Source organism: Schistocerca cancellata, chromosome 3 (assembly GCF_023864275.1).
Source record: "Schistocerca cancellata isolate TAMUIC-IGC-003103 chromosome 3, iqSchCanc2.1, whole genome shotgun sequence".
In the NCBI taxonomy this organism is placed as follows: domain Eukaryota; kingdom Metazoa; phylum Arthropoda; class Insecta; order Orthoptera; family Acrididae; genus Schistocerca; species Schistocerca cancellata.
The window spans coordinates 1,564,090-1,586,778 of record NC_064628.1 but is presented as its reverse complement, the minus strand read 5'-3'; the positions used below and the strand labels follow the sequence as shown (position 1 = coordinate 1,586,778).

General features: G+C 43.1%; 1 protein-coding gene across 1 annotated transcript in view; it reads right to left on the bottom strand.

Annotated features, from left to right (window-relative positions):
- LOC126175250 (solute carrier family 22 member 7-like) overlaps positions 1 to 22,689 on the bottom strand; it is a 163,762-nt gene that overhangs the window by 121,718 nt on the left and 19,355 nt on the right. The window contains exon 2 of the mRNA XM_049921891.1: positions 5,126 to 5,368. Within this exon, the coding sequence (XP_049777848.1) occupies positions 5,126 to 5,340 (215 nt within the window). The 5' untranslated portion in view covers positions 5,341 to 5,368. The remainder of the gene's footprint in view (positions 1 to 5,125; positions 5,369 to 22,689) is intronic.

Below are 22,689 nucleotides of genomic sequence, written 5' to 3'. Positions count from 1 at the left end.
TTACAGTTTCGCATACGGAAAATTATTAAAGATTTTGTTACAACTTGATGGACCTCGAGTGTGACTCCAGAAAACTAATGGCCTGAGCAGATGTTGATGGAGCCTGGTAGGGCGCTAAACACGTGAGGTATTTTTATGATTCGTAGCTCGTACAAACAGCTTGCTGGGAGTTGAAAGCAATTGGCGGCGAGCCCATCCCTTGGTAAATCTTGCCGGACAGGCCCACAGCCGTACAGGGCAGACAGAGCAGCCCCTCATCGAGAAAGGTCTCCAGCAGAACAATGCCATGATACCTGCCGTGGCGCCAGCAGAAGGCCTGGGCTGGGGCGACTGTCTAAAGGAACGTGTCTACACAGTGGAGTCATAAACCGGGCACTGTGTGCAGAGCCACACGTAATAAAAATTCACGTTTTCGTGTTTGCCGATAGTGCAAAATAGGCCAGATAACCACTTCCTTCGGCTGCCTCGGTTGTATAAGAAACCTCCAGTGTCTGAAAAACATTTAGAGATAGAATCCTTATTAAACCTCACAGCTAGGACTAACAAGCTCCAAGGCTCAGGCGATTTAGATAAAGAACTTTGAATTGTATCTGTTCACTTGTTGCCATGGCAAGAGACACGACTTCAGAAAAAATCAGCTCTCCCCCCTCTGCGGAAACTTAAAAAAGCCAGTAATTTGGGGTTTCTTTTTTTTAGAGACACAGGTTTCTTAACTCTTCCCCTGGTTTGACATGAGTTTGTGCTGCCACGTGGGAGGGGATATTTAGCGCCTATAAAGCCCTGTGATTGGCTCAAGATGGGGTGAAGGCGGTGTGTCTTCATGTACTTTGCGGGAAAACGGTATTTTTTTCTGGAGAGGTGCAAAGCACTCAGGTGCGGGACTTAAGTCTGGTGAGCACTTCTGGTCAAAGCTCTGGCATGTCTGGTTGGTGCTTGGGACCTGTCCTGAGACTGACTTCACTTGTGAGTAGCTTAGCCTGGGGAGCCTGTGGTGAGGTTCTTACTGCACCGACAGTGTGACCTAACATGTCTCGGACTACTCGTTTGCTTAGGGCACACTTATTCGTTTTTTTTTTACCAGCCTTGACGTTTGATATCCTTGTGGGCTCTGTCGTATAAGTGAGCCAAATTGGTCCTTGGTGCGACCAGCGAATGTGTGTGTCACACACTGAAATCTACCATTTCAGGGCTCTGGTAGAGAGTAAATTGCGATCTGTCTGCCTGATCGCTAGTCATGTTCCCACGTGAAGGACACAGGGTAATGTACTGCCACTCCGGCATTGCCAGGGCGTACAGATCTTTATCGCCACTTGCTCTCAGCTGCACCTATGTACACTCATGCTCATAAATTAAGGATAATGCTGATACATGGTGAAACAGCGCTCTGGTGGGCGGTTTGTGGGTTTAAATCACCTCAGGCTATGACCATGCAGTGCATTTGACCTATGGTCTTTGCACGGTGGTGTTGGGAGCAGTCCACACTAGCAGAGGTGTGTTGGTGCATGTCAGAGTACAGTACAGCGAGTAAGTGTGCTAATGGTGGCTGTGTGTTGAAAATGGCTTAAAGAACACGTATTGATGACGTTATGAGGGGTAGAATACTAGGGCGACTGAAGGCTGGTCAAACAAAGCAGGTCGTAGCATGGGCCCTCCGTGTGCCACAAAGTGTGATCTCGAGATTATGGCAACGATTCCAGCAGACAGGCAACGTGTCCAAACGCTACAGCACGGGGAGTCCACAGTGTAAAACACCACAAGAAGACCGATATCTCACCATCAGTGCCCGCAGACGGCCACGGACAACTGCAGGTAGCCTTGCTCGGGACCCTACCGCAGCCACTGGAACAGTTGTCTCCAGACACACAGTCTACAGAGGACTGAACAGACATGGTTTATTCGCCTGAAGACCTGCAAGGTGCGTTCCACTGACCCCTGGTCACATGAGATCCCGTAAAGCCCGGTGTCAAGAACATACATAGTACATGGTCATTGGAACAGTGGTCCCAGGTTATGTTCACGGACGAGTGCAGGTATAGTCTGAACAGTGATTCTCGCCGTGTTTCCATCTGGCTTGAACCAAGAGCCAGATACAAACCTTTTAATGTCCGTGAAAGGGTCCTGTATGGAGGTCATGGTTTGATGGTGTAGGGTGGGATTATGATTGGTGCACGCACACCCCTGCATGTCTTTGACAAAGGAAATGTAACACGTCAGGTGTATCAGGACATTATTTTGCACCAGTAAGTCCACCTTTTCAGGGGTGCATCCTGATGGATGATAACGCACTGCCCCACCGAGCTGCCATCTCGGAGGAGTATCTTAAAACAGAAGATATCAGACGAATGGATTGGCCTGCCTGTTCTCCAGACCTAAACCCCATCGAGCACGTCTGGGATGCTCTCGGTCGACGTATCTCTGCACGTCTTCAACCCCTAGGACACTTCAGGAGCTCCGATAGGTACTGGTGCAAGAATGGGAGGCTATACCCCAGCAGCTGCTCGACCACCTGATCCAGAGTATGCCAACCCGTTGTGCGGCGTGTGTACGTGCGTATGGTGATCATATCCCATATTGATGACGGGGTACATGCGCAGGAAACAGTGGCGTTTTGTAGCACATGTGTTTCGGGACGGTTTTCTCAATGCATCTCCAATACCGTGGACTTACAGATCTGTGTCGTGTGTGTTCCCTACGTGCCTATGCTATTAGCGCCAGTTTTATGTAGTGCCACGTTGTGTGGTACCACATTCTGCAATTATCCGTAATTTATGAGCATGAGTGTAGATAAACTTCAGTAGATTATATATATCGACCCCAATGGGAGCGAGCATATCATAGACAGATATATGCGTCACACCCACTGAGCTATAGTGGGACATACAGTTCAACGTGAACCCTCGAACCTCGGTGTAACTACGCATACTTCGTATACGAAAATCACTTCCAGATGTGAAAAGTATCAGATAAATATTGTAGGATTGACCAGGTGCCAAACCCATGACCTTTGGATCAGTAGTATAGCTCTCAACCACTGAGCCACTGAACCACACAAGTGGATTAATACCGTATTAATACTGTTAAATTAACATTAGGTGACAATATCACGGACTGCGTAACAACAGTATAAATTTCAAGGTTTAAAATTGTCACCTCAAATGAAGTGAACAACAAATATGCTAGTAACTGCAATGTTTTAAGCCTCTGGAACCTTGTAATCAGGCTATCGACCAGTGCTATGCACGACACCCACTGGTCGTGACCATCCAGATCTCCTTTCTGACCTCCATCAAGATGGATGGTCGGTCGTCTTTCTCTGGATCCCAGGTCATGTTGGGATCCACTTTAAGTGGAATAAACAGTTTTATGAGCAAACGGATGGCGTGGCTATGGGAAGCCCCGTAAGTCCCGTAATTGCAAACTTCTTTATAGAGAAATTCAAAGAACAGGCCTTAGGTACTGCCAGCAAAAAACCAAATGTATGGTTCCGATACGTGGATGACACGTTTGTGCTCTGGAGACATGGCAGGGAGGAACTAAGCCGGTTCCACGAACATCTGAATAGTATAAACTCGAGAATTCAGTTTACAATGGAGGAGGAGGTAGACGGCAAACTACATTTCCTCGATGTGCTTGTTTTTAGAAACGAAAATAGTAGTTTGGCCACTCAGTATACCGCAAACCCACGCACACGGACTGTTATTTGCACCGGGAGTCGAGCCACCACCCACAACAGAAGCGGGGTGTTATCAAGACGTTAGCGAATAGAGCTAGAAATATTTGTGAACCTGAATTGCTCGACGCTGAGATGGAACATCTCCACAATGCACTAATGAAGAACGGATATTCGTCCACCGAAATAAAACGTGCGTTGAAGCAGCCACTCAGAAATCATAGTGACGTACAGGCTACCGCAAAATCTAAGGTTTTCATGCCGTTTGTTACAAATGTTACGGAAAGAATAGGGAGGATCTTGACGATGCGGAATATTACCGTAATTTACAAGTCCACCAGGAAGATACAGGAATACCTTAAGCCTGCCAATGACGCTCGCAAACCATTGGAAAGCCGGCCGAAGTGGCCGTGCGGTTAAAGGCGCTGCAGTCTGGAACCGCAAGACCGATACGGTCGCAGGTTCGAATCCTGCCTCGGGCATGGATGTTTGTGATGTCCTTAGGTTAGTTAGGTTTAACTAGTTCTAAGTTCTAGGGGACTAATGACCTCAGCAGTTGAGTCCCATAGTGCTCAGAGCCATTTGAACCATTTGAAACCATTGGAAAAGCTGGAGTGTATAGGAACCCATGCAGCTGTGGAGATGTTTATGTGGGTACCACTAAAAGAACTGTTTCTAAACGTTTGGAAGAGCACAAAGGCAATTGTAGAAGAGGAGAAACGGAACGATCAGCTGTTGCGGAGTATGCTTCCCAGCCAGGGAACCACAATATTCGTTTCGAGGAGACGCAAGTACTAGCGGCCACAAGCGGATATTACGAAAGGCTCTACAGGGAGGCAATCGAAATCGCTAAACACCCTAATCATTTCAATCGAAATGAGGAGGGCGTGAAATATAACGGCATATGGATGCCGGTGTTAAAGAAGATGTGTACCACCCGCCCACTACTGGGTGATGGCAACGGCGATCGACGGCGACGGACAGCGGCCAATTGCACTGACGTTTGCAAAACACGTGACGTCACGCCGCGGCGCGGGGGCGCGCGGACACGGAATTTAGCGAGCCAGTGGGTGTGTTGGACCTTCCATCGAGCTACGGACCCCCTTGAAGATGTCTTCCGCAGTCGGAGACGAAAAGTTGGGAATTGACACAGAATTCATCAACTGACCACGGCATAACAGCTCGGATGATTATAATGGACATAATATTTCCTGCCGTGAAAGTCTACATTTTAATATGATAATAATAATGTATTCTTATAATAGTGACTCAAACGGTAGCGACATGTGAAGAATGTACTACGTATTTGTCGCTATTGAAAAACCAGTCATAAATTCTAAAAATAATTTAACTTCTTATATACTGAAAATAATCAGTGTGTCTTTTCGTGAATTAATCAAAATTATTAAGTGATTCATGATGGATTAAACCAGCCTTAAAAAAATGGCTACGCACATGTCGCCTATGTAGCCAAACAGTAACCCCAGGGCCACTCCAATAATCTGTGAGTAGAACAAGACGTCATTGACGGCCTGCTGGTTGTCGCAGACCCAGTTCATCTGTGACGTCACCGTCAGGGAGAACCACGTATCGTCGTACTCCCAGCCGTGCTGGCACTTCACAGGTTCCCTGCTGCCGCCCAAGTCCGTCACATCGCTCTGGTTGTACATCAGGCACTTGCTGAACGAGGCTCCTTCCCTGTAACAAGCAGGAAATAGCGGTAGGGCATAAGAGAGGAGCTCACTGCGTACTCATGTGACGCCGAAACAGTGGAAAACTAAATATCCGAAATAATTACATCCAGACAAGCAGAGAGATTCTTGATATTACTGAAGAACTTTTTGTCGTGTCATATTAACACGCGACTGTTTTGTGACTTTGAATTGTCTCTATACGCTGTGAAATGCACAAATGTTTTGAACAGTGGCTCATGTGAAAATGTCAATGCATGTGGGCGGAGATGGCTACTAGCTTGGGTAGCCACAAGCAACTGAACGTATTTTCTAAGTACACAAAGTCTCAATATTAGGCTTGAACATTTTTTTTTTCAGCCCACGTACACGCTCTTTTTCAGATGAGCTTAAGACACGCTAGTAGTAAAAGGCGCTTCCATTGCGACTGAGTTGACGGAGAAAGTTCAGATTAGTCGCAGCGCAACCAACCAACCGGGAATGGAAACATAATCGTAGACTAACGCGCCAAGAGAAATAGTTTCTTAGCAGTGGGAGCAGCATCGTTTCTTGTTCGCAAATGTAGGTATCTGGTGGACGTCATAAAATGTCTGACCCACTATGCAGATAGATGTCTGATAAAAGTTACAGTAGACATTACTGGAGCAACAAAAGTATTTTATGTACTGACTTAGAAGGGAAATGTTACATCATGAAGCACCATTCCGATATCAGACGGTGGAGGTGCTCATCAAGCAACAAAATTAAATGATTGATCTTTTATTCCATTCGGAATTGATGTAAATCATCAACATCAGTATGAGAAATGATAATTTGGTGGCTAGAGTTTGGTATAAAGTATATGTCTTTCCATGACGTTCGAGGCGTGCCCTGTAAGTGACAAATCAGGGGACCAGCAAGCCGTTATGGGATTAGTATATTTCTCAAAGTGTTTATGGTGTGAACTGCAGTGTGGGGTCTCCCATTCTCCTGAAGGATTGGAACCCTGATCATGAAAGTTATGACAACATGATTTACTGTCTGTGGTACAAGCTGTCGAGCATTCAGGCCCCCTTCAACAATAAGTGCTGCTGTTCACCTCTAACACGTCTTCATACCGTGATTCCAGAAACTGGAGAGGAGTGGGTCTTGAGACTCGCTGCCCCTCTCCCCCATCTCTTCCCCATCCCTCTCCCCGCACTCGTGTCACAGGGAACTGCGCTGAGACGTGTATGTATTCTTACCAGGCTCTGAGACGAGTCAAGACTTGTTCTAAATTTACATGGCATAATCGGAAGTGACATCATGATTATGTATTGGGGCCGTAAATCTGTTTCGTCAGCAAGGCCTCAGACAAGTCGAGACTTGTTGACGTGTTAACCCTTTCGCAACTGTGAGAGATATATTTCCCACTAATGGTATTCCTTTACTGCATTCATGGAAATTCGTTTCCCCACTTCCGTACGCTCCTGATCCCTAGTGGTAGTCCGCTGCACTAGCCCTGGTTTCTGTTTGTTGCTAAACATAGCTTTTAGGGCTGTGGGAAGTATATATCCCACCAAATAATGATGTTCCCAGGGTTCTTGGGAAGTATGCATACCACCAAAAGTCGTTTCTGAAAGGGGCTCGGGAAGTATATATACCACAATGTCTTTTGTCGTCCTTGGGAAGCATACTTACCACAAACGTCGAGATACCACAATGCTTCTGGGACTATTACCACCGCTGTATTTGCCTGACATCTTGTGGTAGTACACTGTACCAGGTGTATGAAAACTGCTACAACAATCGGTTTGTGTGTATCTCGGGATCACTACTGTTGTTGGAAGAGTTTGCTTCGCTTCTGAAGTATATGTCTGTGTCACTATTATCAGCTCATAGCTTTACTGTTTTCACATTGTGGTAATTAAATTTTAATATTGGTGGCAAATATAATTGGAATATCATATTATCACTTATTGTTCGCCTCAAAATCTTTCTTTGCTTTTCGTAGCAAAAATGTCAAAGAAGCACGCCTATAGTAAGAAATACACACCAGAAGAAGCATCGGAGTTGCTATTTTCACTGCCTAGCGATCCTGGGGATTCTGAAATAGAAAGTGATGAAGCATCAGAAGATGAATTTGTTTCAGACGTTGATCCGTGTTTGGTCCACAACCTAATATCAATAACAGTGCAAACAATTCTTGCTCCATGGACGTCGATATTTCTAGTGACAGTACCGTAAGTGCAGAAGAGCCATTGGCAGAAGAGAAATGGTCCGATGACACTGCTGTTTTCGAGTTTCTTCGCGTTGATACAAAACGAGAACCAGTTGTCATCCACCCATTGACAAAACACAGCACAGAGACTACTTCCTTTCTTTATTTACCAATGAGATACTGTAGTATGTGGTTCAGCAGACAAATCTGAATGCAGAGCAACAGAAACAAAAACGGCAATCTGGTCAGACTGTAAGTGAGTCAACAAATAACTGGACAAATTTATCTGTAGAGGACTTACAGGCCTGGATTGGATTGAATATCTTGATGAGCGTGGTTGTGTTGCCAAGTGTAGTGCACTACTGGAGTTCAGAACCTGCCTTAGGTGAGCCTTACATATCGAAACCTATGACATGCAAATGTTTCAAAAAGATATGTGAAACTATTCACATAAATGACAACAGGCTGAATCCTTCAAGAGGGCATCCAAACCACGATAAACTTCACAGGGTCAGACCTCTTATAACCTTTCTGAACAACACAATTCGTAAGCCATACACTGTTAGTAAGGTATTGGCTGTGGATGAAAGCATGATACCTTTCACGGGACGGTCTTCGCTCAAGCAGTATATGCCTCTCAAGCCAGTGAAACGAGGATACAAGGTATGGTGTTTAGCAGATTCAAAGACTGGCTATGTCATAAAATTTGATATTTACACAGGAAAATCAAATGACAGATGTACAGAAAATTCTCTGGGAGAGAATATAATAACAGTTTAGTAGCGTTTGACAAGTTCTTCACCATAGTGAATCTAATGCAAATGCTTTTGAACAATGGAATCTACTCTATAGGGACTGTCAGAGCAAACTGGAAAGGGCTTCCTTCAATGATGAAAGATAAATGTACCTTGAAAAGAGGAGAATTTCAGATTCAACGCAAATGTGGCATTGCAGCTATAAAATGGATGGACAATAAACCTGTCACTATTTTGACAACTTCAGACAATCCTAGAGAAACCGCACTTGTCTCAAGAAAGAATATGGATGGCACAACCAGCATGGTTACGTGTCCCACAGCTGTGGAAACATACAGTACCATAATAGGAGGTGTAGATCACTTTGATCAACTTAGAGAACGTTATGCAATAGGTCGACGTTCTCGTAAGTGGTGGCACCGGATTCACTATTTCCTATTAGACATGGACGTTGTAAATTCCTTTATATTGTACAAAACCAATAAGGACAAGAGGGATATGACGATCAATTGAACTTTCGATTACTACTCGCAAAACAATTGATAGATGGTTTTACATCCCGCAAAAAAAGGACGTCCAATAACCATTCTAAACAAGAAGAACACCGTACGAGATCATGTTCGATTGGCAAAAGTAGGCGATCATATGTCTGTTTTAGAAAGAACCTACAGACGGTGCCGAAAGTGTTCAACAAAAGCTCGTGACAAGAGAACAAAATATGTATGCTGCTCTTGCAACGTACCCCTGTGTAATTTGTAGTACACTGGTTAATATTTCATCTTACTTAAATAATCTTACATCACATTTACACTGAAATGACCTCGCTTGTTTTATTCCTATTCTCACAATCCTTGATCCAACAAAATTTCACTCCATCACATAATTATTTTTGTACCTGATGATGGCGTAACAGCCGAAAACCGGTTCGCGTATCAAATAATAAATATTGTAGAATGTTACACCAGTGTTGTGCGTGTTTCATTCATAATGTAAGAATATAATCGTTTCTCCGACGATTCAACAACTCTCTTCATTTGTTCACTAACGACACTGTGTCTGCAGGAAAGTATCATCTCTGGATGACTGCAGTGCGGCCGACATCAGAGCCAATACCGACATTGTGAGGTAGCATCTCGGAGAGCACATGTACCCATCTTATTATTAATTTGTAACCTACATACTCGTAAAATGTTATGTTATGAGCCGCTAACAGACCAGCCATAGCAGGGCTGTGGTAGTCGGCCACTGGGCTCCGAGTACTGGTCGTTGAAAGTCGGCATCGTTCGGAACACTTCGTGTCGACTTTCCCCTGTTCCACATTGCCGCCACCTTCGGCGACGCCAAAGCTGTGACACTGTAATCGCCCGCCAAAGTTTTTCCGTGTTGTCTGCGTGGACGGGTGATTAATTTGTTAATAACAGCAACGGTACTAGTATTTAAATGCATTGTGTAGTATCAGACACGATCACAGACGTTTAATAAATATTTTTTCAACATAAATTTCAGTCATCAGTTGTAAGTAAATTTTATTATCTTTACCGGTTTGACAAATTAATTCGACGAAACCGGTAAAGATGATAAAATCTATTTGAAACTGATTACTGAAATTTATCCTGAAAAAATAATACTACAGTTGCTGAAAATTACAGCCACGAATAAAATAACTGAATGTTTTCGATGTCATTTTCCTTCTACTCATTGCGTTCCATTACAACAGCCTTAATTTCATATTCCTTCCTATGAGAAAAGTACCACTCTTGAAGATGGCCGTCTCTGTAACGACAACTCGCAAATCAGTATTAGTTTCGTGTCAAAATTTACACCACAGCAGCCGACCATAATGAATCATGCGTGGCCATGATTTGACATTACTGAAAGACGAACTATAAAACATCGCCCTCTCACATCCTCTAGCCCTGCAGTGACTGCCCTACTTACCCATCTACCCCTTAGGTAAGCGGCAGCCAATTTTATTTAGATGTTTTATGTAATGCATCATTTAAACAGGATATCTTTGCAGAACGCAGCTATAGCTACAAAAAGCACCAAATACTATATATTAGGCTAGTAAACACTTAAATCTGTAAGGCAACTGCTTGGGTTGGTTCGGACTAAAACAATGAAGAATAACATTCCGCGGAGAGGAAAGTTCGCTTTCTGATAGAAAAGTACCTTAAAGAAACCGAAATTCGTCTCTAATATTTATCAAAGTATTTAAAGAATTGCTCTGTAACAGTACACCTCACACGCTCATCGCTTATTAATACTATTGATCTAACCTGCAGGTTAAGGTACACTTTGCGGTGAGTAAATGACTTACGCTGTTGCACAGTGGAGACTTCTTGACACTTCGATGGAATAACGTTCTGAACAGTGCTTTCAACTCCTGGCATAGGATTTAGTTGGAGTGGGGTTAGGGATGGAGGCTGTGCAAACGTAGCTTCAATTTTAACTTATCAAACATGGAATATTCTTCTTGCCAATACAGTATTATGAAATGGATAGTTGCTACTCACCACATTGCGGAGTTGCTCAGTCGCAGACAGGCACCACAAAAAGTCTGTCGGAAAGTAAGCTTTCGGGGAACACGGCCTTTGTCAGCAATAGCCAACATATCCACATACACTCACGCAAATGCAATTCACACACACATGAGCAAAGGCTTAATGGCTTCAGCTACCAGAGACTGTGGTCATTTGTGTGTGAGTTGCGTTTGCGGGTGTGTGTGTGTGTGTGTGTGTGTGTGTGTGTGTGTGTGTGTGTGTGTGTGTGTGTGTGTTTTCTCTCGTGGAAACGTCGGTAGTTGGGAAGCCTGTGTGTGAGGCAAAACTATCTAGGTTTACCTTTGTGTGCCGGCCGAGTGCTTATAGGCGCTTCAGTCCGGAACTGCGCGACCGCTACGGTCGCAGGTTCAAATCCTGCCTCGGGCATGGACGTGTGTGCTGTCCTTAAGTTAGTTAGGTTTAAGTAATTCTAAGTTCTAGGGGACTGATGACCTCAGATGTTAAGTCCCATAGTGCTCAGAGCCACTTGAACCATTTTTACCTTTGTGACCTTTTCTTTAGATATTCGTTGGAGGAAGGAACACACTGGTTCTCTTCTAGAAACGTATGCTCTCAAAATGTTAACAGTGATCCAACCGTAGCACACAACGCTTTTATTGAAGTGTCTTGTAACACATGCCGAGGAGCACACGTTTTTAAACTCGCTTCCCTGGCAGTTGCGGTCCCGGTGGTCCAGCCTAAGGACAGCAGATTAAGCAGGACTACCGGCCTTCACGTAAACACACCCTCAACACGTGGCGGATTTCTCTGCCGCCAAAATACCGCACTGCTGCATGCACGGAACGGAAGAAATATGGCGAGAGTTGTCACTGAAATAAAATACAGTATGTTTACCTAGAAATCTTGGATATTTAGAGTCACACTGTCCAGTAACGTTACATTAACTTCAAAGCCACCAAACTGAGCATATTCATGAGATGAGTCCATCGCCACTTAGAATTCTTTTATATGCTAAAAACTGTGAAAGTTACAGCAAAATTAATAACTGTTTTTTAAATTAATTCCTTAATGAATTAATTGTACGAGAACCTGAGGTGCAACAAATTCAGACAACGTGGCAAATGAAATACGCTTGTTTATACTCGTATTATAATTTGAGAGCGCGACGCAACTCGTCACTGTAACACGTATTATGAAGTCAGCACGGTGTAGGTACATCCACAAGCTGTTGTCTGCCTTAGTTATTTTATAATATTCAGTGTCCTCGATAATTATATTAACTTTCTTTAAATTTGCCATTAATGAATTGCTATGTAACTAGCCTATGGGGCATGCACTATAAATTTTGAGGGCATGAGGTGAAAGGTCGTCAAAAGTCGTTTCGGAATAACTGTTTCCTTAGTTTTTATGTTAATTTACAAACATGTTTTCTTTGTGTAAACCAGTGTTGCTAAAGGTTCCAATGTGTATTTGACAATAACTAGCTAAGTAGTAAGACGTATAATGTAGTTTCCAGGCGGCAAATAACCACAAAAAAGAGAGCTATCTGTAAAAACGTTCTCTTTGCCATATCTGAATGATGGCCATAAAAGGAATTTCCATCGTGTGTGGTCTGGGTGGTGAGTTCGGAATAGGCAGTGCTAGAGACAGATTTTGTGCGGCGTATCCGCCACTCCGTGTGTGAAAGACTAAGTTTTACGCTTTGTGTTGAGTTCTCAACTTAATTCAGCATCGACGGGTGACAGATGTTGGCGGACTGCGAAACCTTTAACTTTAGATAGGTGTTAAGACTCTGAAGCAAGATGAAACATTACTTTTTACAATGCCGCAATGTGCTGCAGAGAACTAAACTCTGTTTAAATTAATTTGTTACTAGCTAGCAGCGCTAAAGAGAAATTAAATAGATGTTATTTGACCGTGTTATTATCTATTTGAATTACATAAGGATGTTTAATTTCTGATTTTTCTGAAGTTATGGTGACTTCGGACTTCGAAACTAAGCGCCCATGTGAAATGGCTCCGTGGTACAGGAGTTCGCTTTGTTCAAATCAGCTGTGATGTTAGCTTCTCTTGACACATAGATGACTCTTGCCGACGAGATTTTCTTATCAAATCCCTTTCTGTCTTATTTCTTTTATTGTAAGGCCGAAAATCTCAAGTGATACAACTTCATTTGTTAAAATAAACTTAATTTAATTTCAGTGATTACTACCTGTCGTCTCCAGTTACTTAGCTATAGTACTTTGCCGTATTTTGCAATTCCCATCATTTACTAGACAAGTCAACAAAATCGAACGATTCTACAGCCAAGTGGCCAAATGGTCACAAACAAAGCGAAGCGTAACCAACGTTTAGACAAGTTATCGAACCTAAAACCTCTGAGGTTACACATTTAGCCCATTCTCTGCTATTAGAACGCAATATTTAGCACTAATTATATTGGTCGAAAGAGAGTGGGCGGCTGGCAGCCTTGTTCTGTAGCTGTCTGAGCATCTCCAATTTGCTTTTGCGCTAATGAATGTATAACGAAACGTGCTGCTCTTCTTTGGATCACCTCCGTTTTCTGTACCAACCACATCTGCTCAGATCGTAAACTGGCGAGCAATATTCAAATACTGGTGAAACGAGGATTTTGTAAGCTGTCTTCTTAATGGCTGACTGCACTTCTTTGTATTCTTTCAATGAATTTGGTTGGGGTTTGCCTTATCTGCGATTAGTTTTTTTTTTTTTTTTGGCCGTTCCATTTCAAATCACTCCGTACGCATTCTCTTGGATACATTATGCATGCTAATGCTTCCAGTGGTTGTTCTGCAATCGTGTAATCATACAATAAATTGTGTTTCTACCTTTTTATGCACGATACGCTATATTTACTTACGTTCACAGTGAACCACCAATCCCTCCACCAAATGTTGATTCTCTACAGGTTTTCCTTCATTTCACTCCACTTTTCTAACGTTGCTTCTTTTCTGTACACAACAGCATCTTTCGCGAAATGCCTCGTGGAACTTGTGATGTTATCCATTAGGCCGTTTTTATACGGGCTGTTTGTTTTAACTTGAGACAGCAAAATATCTCGAAAACGAGGCATTGTACGAAAAAAATGTTATTGGCGAAAAGTTAGTATTAATAAGGCTTTACTTCAACTGGCCACCTTCTAACAACCCTTCCGGCACGAGTGGGGTCAATTTCGTATTTTCAAACCAGAAACGCCCCATTCTTATTGCATATTCTGATTATACACCAAATAGTATGTCCGATTTACTCAAACTATTGTTGCCTATTCGTGATAGGTGGCGCTGTAGTCGACAAATATCAGGTGTGCCTGCTTGTGCAATTAAGAACCTATGCATTTAATTCTACTTTTCATTTAGAACTGGCGTGATATTCCGTAGACTCATGTTTTGTTTCGTAGTCCAATACGACGTGTTGAGTTCTAGTGGTTTAAAACTCCTCGACCGATCACATTTTTGTGAAGATACTCCGTAAGGTCATATTTTGGTTCTCAGTCGACCGCATGGTTCAGTCCCGAACTCCTATTCCGAAATCTATGTGAATAATGTGACCTGCGTCGCTATTTTCATAACCAATCGAAGGTCGGCTATATTTAGCTAAGTTTTTTTTTTGCTGAAGTTGCCCTGCCTCTTTGAGAAAAGTGTCTTCAGTTAGTTAGTTCCGTGTTCCATTGATCAATCTCACGATAACCTTTATGATGTGGATCGTGCTAAGTGCATAAGATATGCACACAGGAATGAAAGTTTTTTTTAAAGCTGCAAATTTTTATTTGCTACCTCACTGCCATTAATGGCACAAAATGCATATACACACATCAAAAAAAGTTTTGCATTACCCCGGTTCCCAGAACTCAGGAAGATAGCCGTTGACTGTGGATATTGCATCATAGATACTGTCCCTCTGACGTTCACAGATGTCTCTAAATCCTCCCAAAGATGTAAACAACCATCCATGAGCAGCGCCTATTAGACAGAGGGGGTCCAACAGCCGATCACTTCCAGTTATTCCACCAGGAAGGAGGTACACGGGTCGTGTTGTCTGTAGTTCAGCCATGCCTAAACGGTCAATACCGCGGTTCGATCGCGTCCGCATTGTTACTTTGTGCCAGGATGGGCTCTCAACAAGGGAAGTGGCTCAAATGGTTCAAATGGCTCTGAGCACTATGGGACTTACCATCTGAGGTCATCAGTCACCTAGAACTGAGAACTTCTTAAACCTAACTAAACTAAGGACATCACACACACCCATGCCCGAGGCAGGATTCGAACCTGCGGCCGTAGCGGTCGCGCGGTTCCAGACTGTAGCGCCTAGAATCGCTCGGCCACACCGGGCGGCGAGGGAAGTGTCCAGGCGTCTCGGAGTGGACCAAAGCGATGTTGTTCGGACATGGAGGAGGTACAGAGAGACAGGAACCAACGATGACATGCCTCGCTCAGGCCGCCCAAGGGCTGTTACTACAGTGGATGACCGCTATCTACGGTTTGTGGGTCGAGGAAACCCTGACAGCAACGCCACCATGTTGAATAATGCTTTTGTGCAGCCACAAGACGTCGTGTTTCGGCTCAAACTGTGCGCAATAGGCTGCATGATGCGAAACTTCACTCCCGACGTTCACGGCGCGGTCCGCCTTTGCAACAACTACACCACGCAGCATTGTACAGATGGGCCCAACAACATGTCGAATGGATCGCTCAGGATTGGCATCACGTTCTCTTCACCGATGAGTATCGTATATGCCTTCAACCAGACAAACGTCGGAGACGTGTTTGGAGGCAACCCGGTCGGGCTGAACGCCTTAGACACACTGTCCAGCATCAAGGTGGAGGCTACCTGCTGTTTTCGGGTGGCATTAGGTGGGGCCGACGTACGACGTTGGTGGTCATGGAAGGCGCCGTAACGGCTGTACGATACCTCAATGTCGTCCTCCGACCGATAGTGCAACAATATCAGCAGCGTACTGGCGAGGCATTCGTCTTCATGGACGACAATTCGCGTCCCCATCGTGCGCATCTTGTGAATAACTTCCTTCAGGATAACGACATCGCTCGACTGGAGCAGCCAGCATGATCTCCAGACATGAACCTGTAACCTCCCTCTCACTTACCGACCTTCATGACAGTGAAAAATGAAACCGCGTGTACCTAATGGGAGTTTTGGAAAAGCAATCGTCACCGAAGTTAACCTGTCGGTAAAGAGGGAGGAAACGGTTACATCTAAATGAAAGGAAATGTGCTAATGAAACTGGTGCAAATTAATTTTGAAAAGGGGTAAAGTTAATAAAGAAAGTAAATGTGCAGCCGTTACGTTAACAATTAACTAGCGGTAATTAGGTATTTGAGATTTGGGGGAAATCACGGTCGCCAGTCCTAAGGACAATTACTATAGTAACTGAAAAAGAAAGGTTATTACACATATAATTAGCACTAGAAGCGTGGCAACTGAAGGTTGACACGTGTAGTGTGAAAACTGAAAGTTTGTCAGAAGTAATAAATTTCGCTACACCCTGACTTAATTTAGCAAAAGAATTAATAAAACCGGAAAATCGAAAGTTAATTTAGTGACTGAATTTAATAGTGAGCTTTCTTTCTGAAGCACATCGAAATTCAGTAAAATACGGTTAGTCTTGGACTACCTCAACAATCATTTCAAGAAACTACTTGAATCTACGCAATTTAGAAACAAGAGATTTAACTTTGAACTTGAATTAAATGATTCCGAACAATTAACAATAGTAAAATTTAGTACGTACCAAGCTGAGCTGCAGTCACAGGTAAGCTAAAATATGGTAACAAAACTCGCACTCTTAATTTGTGCTTGTGTAGTCTAAATAGTGTAGCCAGCTATAAAAACTTAAACCGAATTTTGAACTTAAAGCAGTGAAAACGAGTTAGCTATATTACTCTAATGCTGGCGTTTGAATTTCAACGACACTCGGGTTCATTTCGGAAAAGGAAGGGACTCTGCTTGGTAATGCAATTGGGACAATGAGCAACAAACGTTCATGCTAAGTTGCTGTAATTATAGTGACGAAAATGGAACAGTTTGAAAAGCTGAGGTCTGCCATACAGTTCTAAAACTTTACGTGCGTCCAGTCTTCCTTGTTGGTTGATTGAAGGTTTGAAGCCGTCGATCGAGGAGGTGGCGACAGTCACTCATTGTCGGCCATCGCTGTTGCAGAAGCTGGATGTTAGCGCGCCTTCTTCTCGACACGGTCACCAGACGAAACGGGCTCTTGATGTGCGCTAGTTAATGTTTCCCGTCCGCGACACCATGTCAGAAACTATCATCGCAAGTCGAGCGCAATTACATGCTGCCAAACCCCGAAAGCGCGGCAACTCGCGGGAGCGTCACACAACACACCTGCTCCACTCGCTACTCCCGCCACACTCCTTCTGCTCAGCCCGCGCTCCACGCGGCAGAGTTCACACTACCAAAGATCCTACACACTTTGATTCTTCACACGACCTATCGACGTAATCGTTCGATAGCAGTCTTCCCTAGGCAAGACCCAGCGTAAAAATACAAATAATATTTACGAAACAAACCAATTATACATCGACATAAATGTATAAATATATATATATACAAACAGTAAAACAATTACAATATATAAAGAGACAGAAATGTCATATCTTGAGGTAACAAAACAAGGAAAAAAATAGTACAATAGATGGAAATAGGAGGCTATGCATTTCCGGCGTTACACATGCCCCACATTGTCTGAGGATGTTTGTGTAACGTAAACAGACTCAGAAAATGTCCCAAAAAAGAAACAGCGTAAATGCATACGCTCAAAACATCAAAAAAATTTAGCATTCGTCTAATTAATCATAAACCAATTTTTATACAATAATAATTGAGTGGAGATACTCCTAATCTTATTCCACTCTGTCATCTTGCACAAAGTAAAACAGGTTGACAACATATCAAAATTCATAAAAAACATAGAAAGTGGTTTAGCTATACCAAAATCATTAAAATTCGTAACACTATAATAAATGGAATACTATTTGCAAAATTAATCAGAGTACATGGTCATAAAAAACAGGTATATCAAAATACGCAAACTAATGATTAATTACATAGAATACACATTTTATGTAACCTTTTCGTAATTAATTTTCTCGTCATGTCCAATTAACGCTAAACAAGAAAATAATATACAGCAGATCGAAAAAAAACATAAATATTGACAGCAGAATTCTTTCACATCAGCTGTCCGGGAAGAAAAGCAACTCCACATTCCGTACTCGCGAGTACAAAGAATGCCAACAGCGGCACAAAAGCCGACAGCGACACAAGAGCCGACAGCTGCTCCGCCTCGCCAATATTGTTGCGCCCGCCTATGCGGCACGCTTGATCTCACTCGCCTGTGTAACGGCATTTGCAGAACGTCTGTTTCACTGAATTCTTTCGGAAAAACTCACTCCCGAGTAATCTCAAGGAGTCCATGAACACTATCACAGTGGATAACTCAACACTGTCCATCATCACACGCATGTACTAGCCTGAAACTTAAAACAGCGTCTAAGTACATTGGCAATGACTAATAAAAACACACATTCATGAAATATTACAGAAAGTTACAAAATCATATTTACATTCCTTAATCTACTGTGACTCAGCTGAAAACTTAAACTAGCAGCTTGGACTTTTCAGATGATTACTAATCAGTTACTCTTAAATCATTTAGTCAAAATTAATTACTTATTAATTACAACTTCTTTAATGACCTCTAGGTCAGGCAAAAGCATCGTAAAATGGCACATCCTTAAATATTACACTCTATATTTACGTACTGTACAAATTACCCATTGTGTGGTATTAATCGATCCTAGGTTGGTACAATTTCAAGTCTACAATATTCCGTATACCTAATCGTTTTCCAGAGCTTGGATACTCTAAGCAATAAGCATTTGTGTGAGATATACCAATGACTTTATATGGTCCATTATAAACAAACTTAAATTTAGAGATTTCAGGGTCTATCTCGCTCGATTTCTCGTGAGCTTTTACAAGTACTATGTCTCCGATTGCAAACTTAGCAAAACGCGCTTTAGCGTCATGACGACATATGCGAGCATCGACTTTTAGCTTCATTACTTCTCGCAAACGATCTTTTTTTCACACCAATACTAATGTCAATCCGTGGAGGGAATTTGATTATCTCTTCCAATTCACTTTCTACACTTTTGTCAATGCCGAAATTCCTCACGCTACGGCAGTTCAAATTCATTCCTACGTCAATGTCATCCGGCCAGTTAACAATGTGTATAGGCTGGTATTGCCTATGCACACCGTCTCCTGCCTCGTCAAAGCTAACTACTATTGTTTTATCTTGTGACGTACATGTCAAAGTTTTGCTTTCGCAATTAATCACTGTACGGTACTTTAATAGCCAATCTAACCCGATAATTACTTCCGTAGTTAAGTCTGGCACGACGAAAAACTCTTGTTCAAATCGTGCCCCACATATCTCGATGTTGACAAAAATCTGTTTTGTGACCGGTTTACTGGCCTTCCCAGTAGCACCGATAATTTTCACTCCTGTTACTGGCATAACTACGATGCCAGGTCTGGCTTTCAGTAAATCAAATATTTTCCCAGATACAGCACTCAATTCTGCACCGGTGTCAATCAACACGTTTAGTTGTAGGTCATGCATATTAACAGACACTACTATCTGTCTACACTTGTCCTCGACTGTTTCTTTATTTTTCCACAGTAAATCCTCGTCTATATCCAGGTCATTCCAGAAAAAACCATCCGACTTTGATCCTAAATCCGGCTTATCTGGCGGCCTTTTCAGCCTCTGTTCACATACAGTTTTAATTTCAACAGGTTTGTCCTGAGGCTTAGTCTGTAGCTTCGCCTCCAATACCGAAACCTTTTCCTGTAACTCGTCAACTAGTGAGTGTTGCTTTGCTATCAATTCACTAATTGTCACCTTCGTTGATTCCTCTTTAGTCAGATTGATCTCATCTGCCACTCTACCTGGAGAAATGTGCCCAGTAGTATCTGCAATTACTTCCTCTAGATCTGCGCAACCCACACTGTTATCGTCTGACCATATAATGTCAGCTCTAACCTCATACACGCTGTAATCTATGTGCTTTTCTACCAATCGTGTCCGGCTATCACTAAAATTTTCGTAATCTTTCTCCTTAATACTCTCGCAATGTTTAAACTGGAGTTTTGCGTCGGATGGGTCGGCCACTTCTAACACTATAACTTCCGGTAAAGTCTGCCGGTCAGGGCCAGAACTTTCCGTTACTGCTTCAACATCCAACTCCTGCGAGACGAAACACGACGAATCTTGGTCGTGCTCCCCATTAACATCAACTATTTCTGGTAAAGTCTGCCGGTTAGGGCCAGAACTTTCTATCATTTCACAAACACTATCTTCCTGCGGGACGAGACGCGGCAAATCCTGCCCGCGCTCCCCATAAACGCTTCTTCCATACAGACCCCTATAATCTCTTAGTTCGTCGTATAAGCGACCGAACTGCCTTAACCAGACCTCATCCCTCTCTGCATCCCCTCGCTCAATGACGGACGTTTTATCCGACATCTGATCTTCTCTCAACACTTGCGAATCATTCTTAAACTCAATCTCCAGTTCCGCTGTGGGTGTTACAGCTGCTACTTTATAATCGATTTCCGGAACACTACTTAAATTGTTCTCACTGACAGTGAATGTACTTCCTACTGCCGTGTATACAGCTGATCTACTACTTGTGGGCGCACTCCTTTCTCCTAACACTGGCACACTCTCCCGCCATTGATTATTCCACACAGAATTTTCATAACGACGACACCTGGGTTTTCTCTTGTTATTGGGCCTCCAAAATTTCTCCACGCCCTGTCGGCCCCTCACCGGCGCGGCTAATGGTTTCCCTGTCTCGTCCCAGCAGATATGGTCCCCGGATGCTGCTGAGGCGGCTCATCACACCCTCTGGCGTTATTACTATTCTGTGAAGCCCGTATCACGTTGGTACGATATTGGTTTCCGTCATTCCTGTTATTATTTGCATTGTACCGATTGTTATTACGGTCCGAACCGTTATTGTTATTCCTGGCATGGTTGCGGTATGCATTATTTCCATGGTTATCGTTGTTGTGGTTGCTGTGGTACCCGTTGTTGTTACCACCGCCTCTACCACTGTCGCGATTATTGCGCCAATTGTCCTCGTCCTCCACTCTTTCCAGGAAATCATTTATTGTCCTGTAATTGCTTCCTACGTAGCGTTTTGTGTCATCTGGAAGCTTCCTGTAGAGTTCCCAGACTATTTCGGATTCCGTGCGGCAATCACGCAAATATTCCAACTTGCGGATCCAGCCCTCACAAAACTCCTTCATCGAGCCGCGCGAACTCGCATCGAAAGGCCTCGATACGACAAATTCGCGCCAGACACTTTGCTGTTTTTGCTCTGACCAGTATTCAGCCAGAAACAAATTTTTAAACTCGTCAAAAGTCAGGTTCGTAATGTCGAGGTTTAAGCCCCAACGCTTGGCATCACCAGCCAGCACATCAATAACCGCATTAATTTTTCTCTCATTAGTCCATGATCTGAGTAAAACTCTTTCACAATTTTTAATGAAATCCGTCGCGTGTATACCGCCTTTTTTCAAGGGGTCGAACCGCTCCTCTTTCGTCAACAATTCCGAACTATGTGCACAGATTGGCACATAGCTCTGTTTTTCGTCAAGTTTCTTTTCTAATTCCGACACTCTCGTAATTACTTGGCAAGAGGTTGTCGCAAGCGTTTCCACTTCCCTCTTTTTCTCTTCGCAGGTATTAGCCTGCTCCCTCACTTTAGTGTCTATTTCGGACACTAAAGCCTTTAAAGTTTCCACCTTCTGTTGATCCTCTTTTTTCACTAATTGAATTTGTTCCGTCACCTTATTCTCGATGATCGGAGCAACTGACTCTCCTACACTTTTCTCGATTCTGCTAATTTCGGAATAAAAACGAGTATTTATGCTCGCAATTTCCGCCTGAACGCCTATCATTTCCTGTTTAAGATTACCGATTTCGGTATTAATTACAACAATATCTTCTTTGATTCAACTTTTGTATTAACAACGCCAACATTGCTGTTAACAACATTAATAGCTTTGTTCTGATTGTCTAGCTTTCGTTCAATTTTTTCAGACTGAGCTTCTTGCTTGGCAGACTGAGCTTCTTGCTTGCCAGACAGAGCTATAATTTCTGCCGATTGACTCTTGATTTCATTAATCAAAACATTCAATAAATCAGTTAAATTCCCGGAGACTACCGGTTTTACTTCCGTAGCTGGTTCCTCTATATATGTTCCCCTGTATTGATCATCAAGGGGTACAGATTTGATTTTCGCTTCCGATTCCGAAACATTTTCTAAAGTTTGGAATTCCATTTCTGCTCTTTGTTGCGTTTCGGCGGTCGCGTCTTTCATGCTAGCCGCCTGCCCCTGAACAATGGGAACCGAAGTGCGCGTTTCCCACTGTTCGACCGATTGTTCCGTATCCAAGTCTACCAAATTTTGGCAATTGTTGCCTTCACTCATTTTAATAATTTTCAATATAAATGCCAAATCTCAAATACAATTAGGATTACTCCCACTACTTATTCTCGCTGACGTAACGACCATTTCGTAACCAGTACTTTGTTACGAGATTAGCACAATGCAAAATTCGTGTCCAGAACAACCTCAAAATTGAAGATTGTCCTGTCACCAGGTCGCCACGTGTAACCTCCCCCTCACTTACCGACCTTAATGACCGTAAAAAATGAAACCGCGTGTACCTAATGGGAATTTTGGAAAAGCAATCGTCACCGAAGTTAACCTGTCGGTAAAGAGGGAGGAAAGAGTTACATCTTGATGAAAGGAAATGT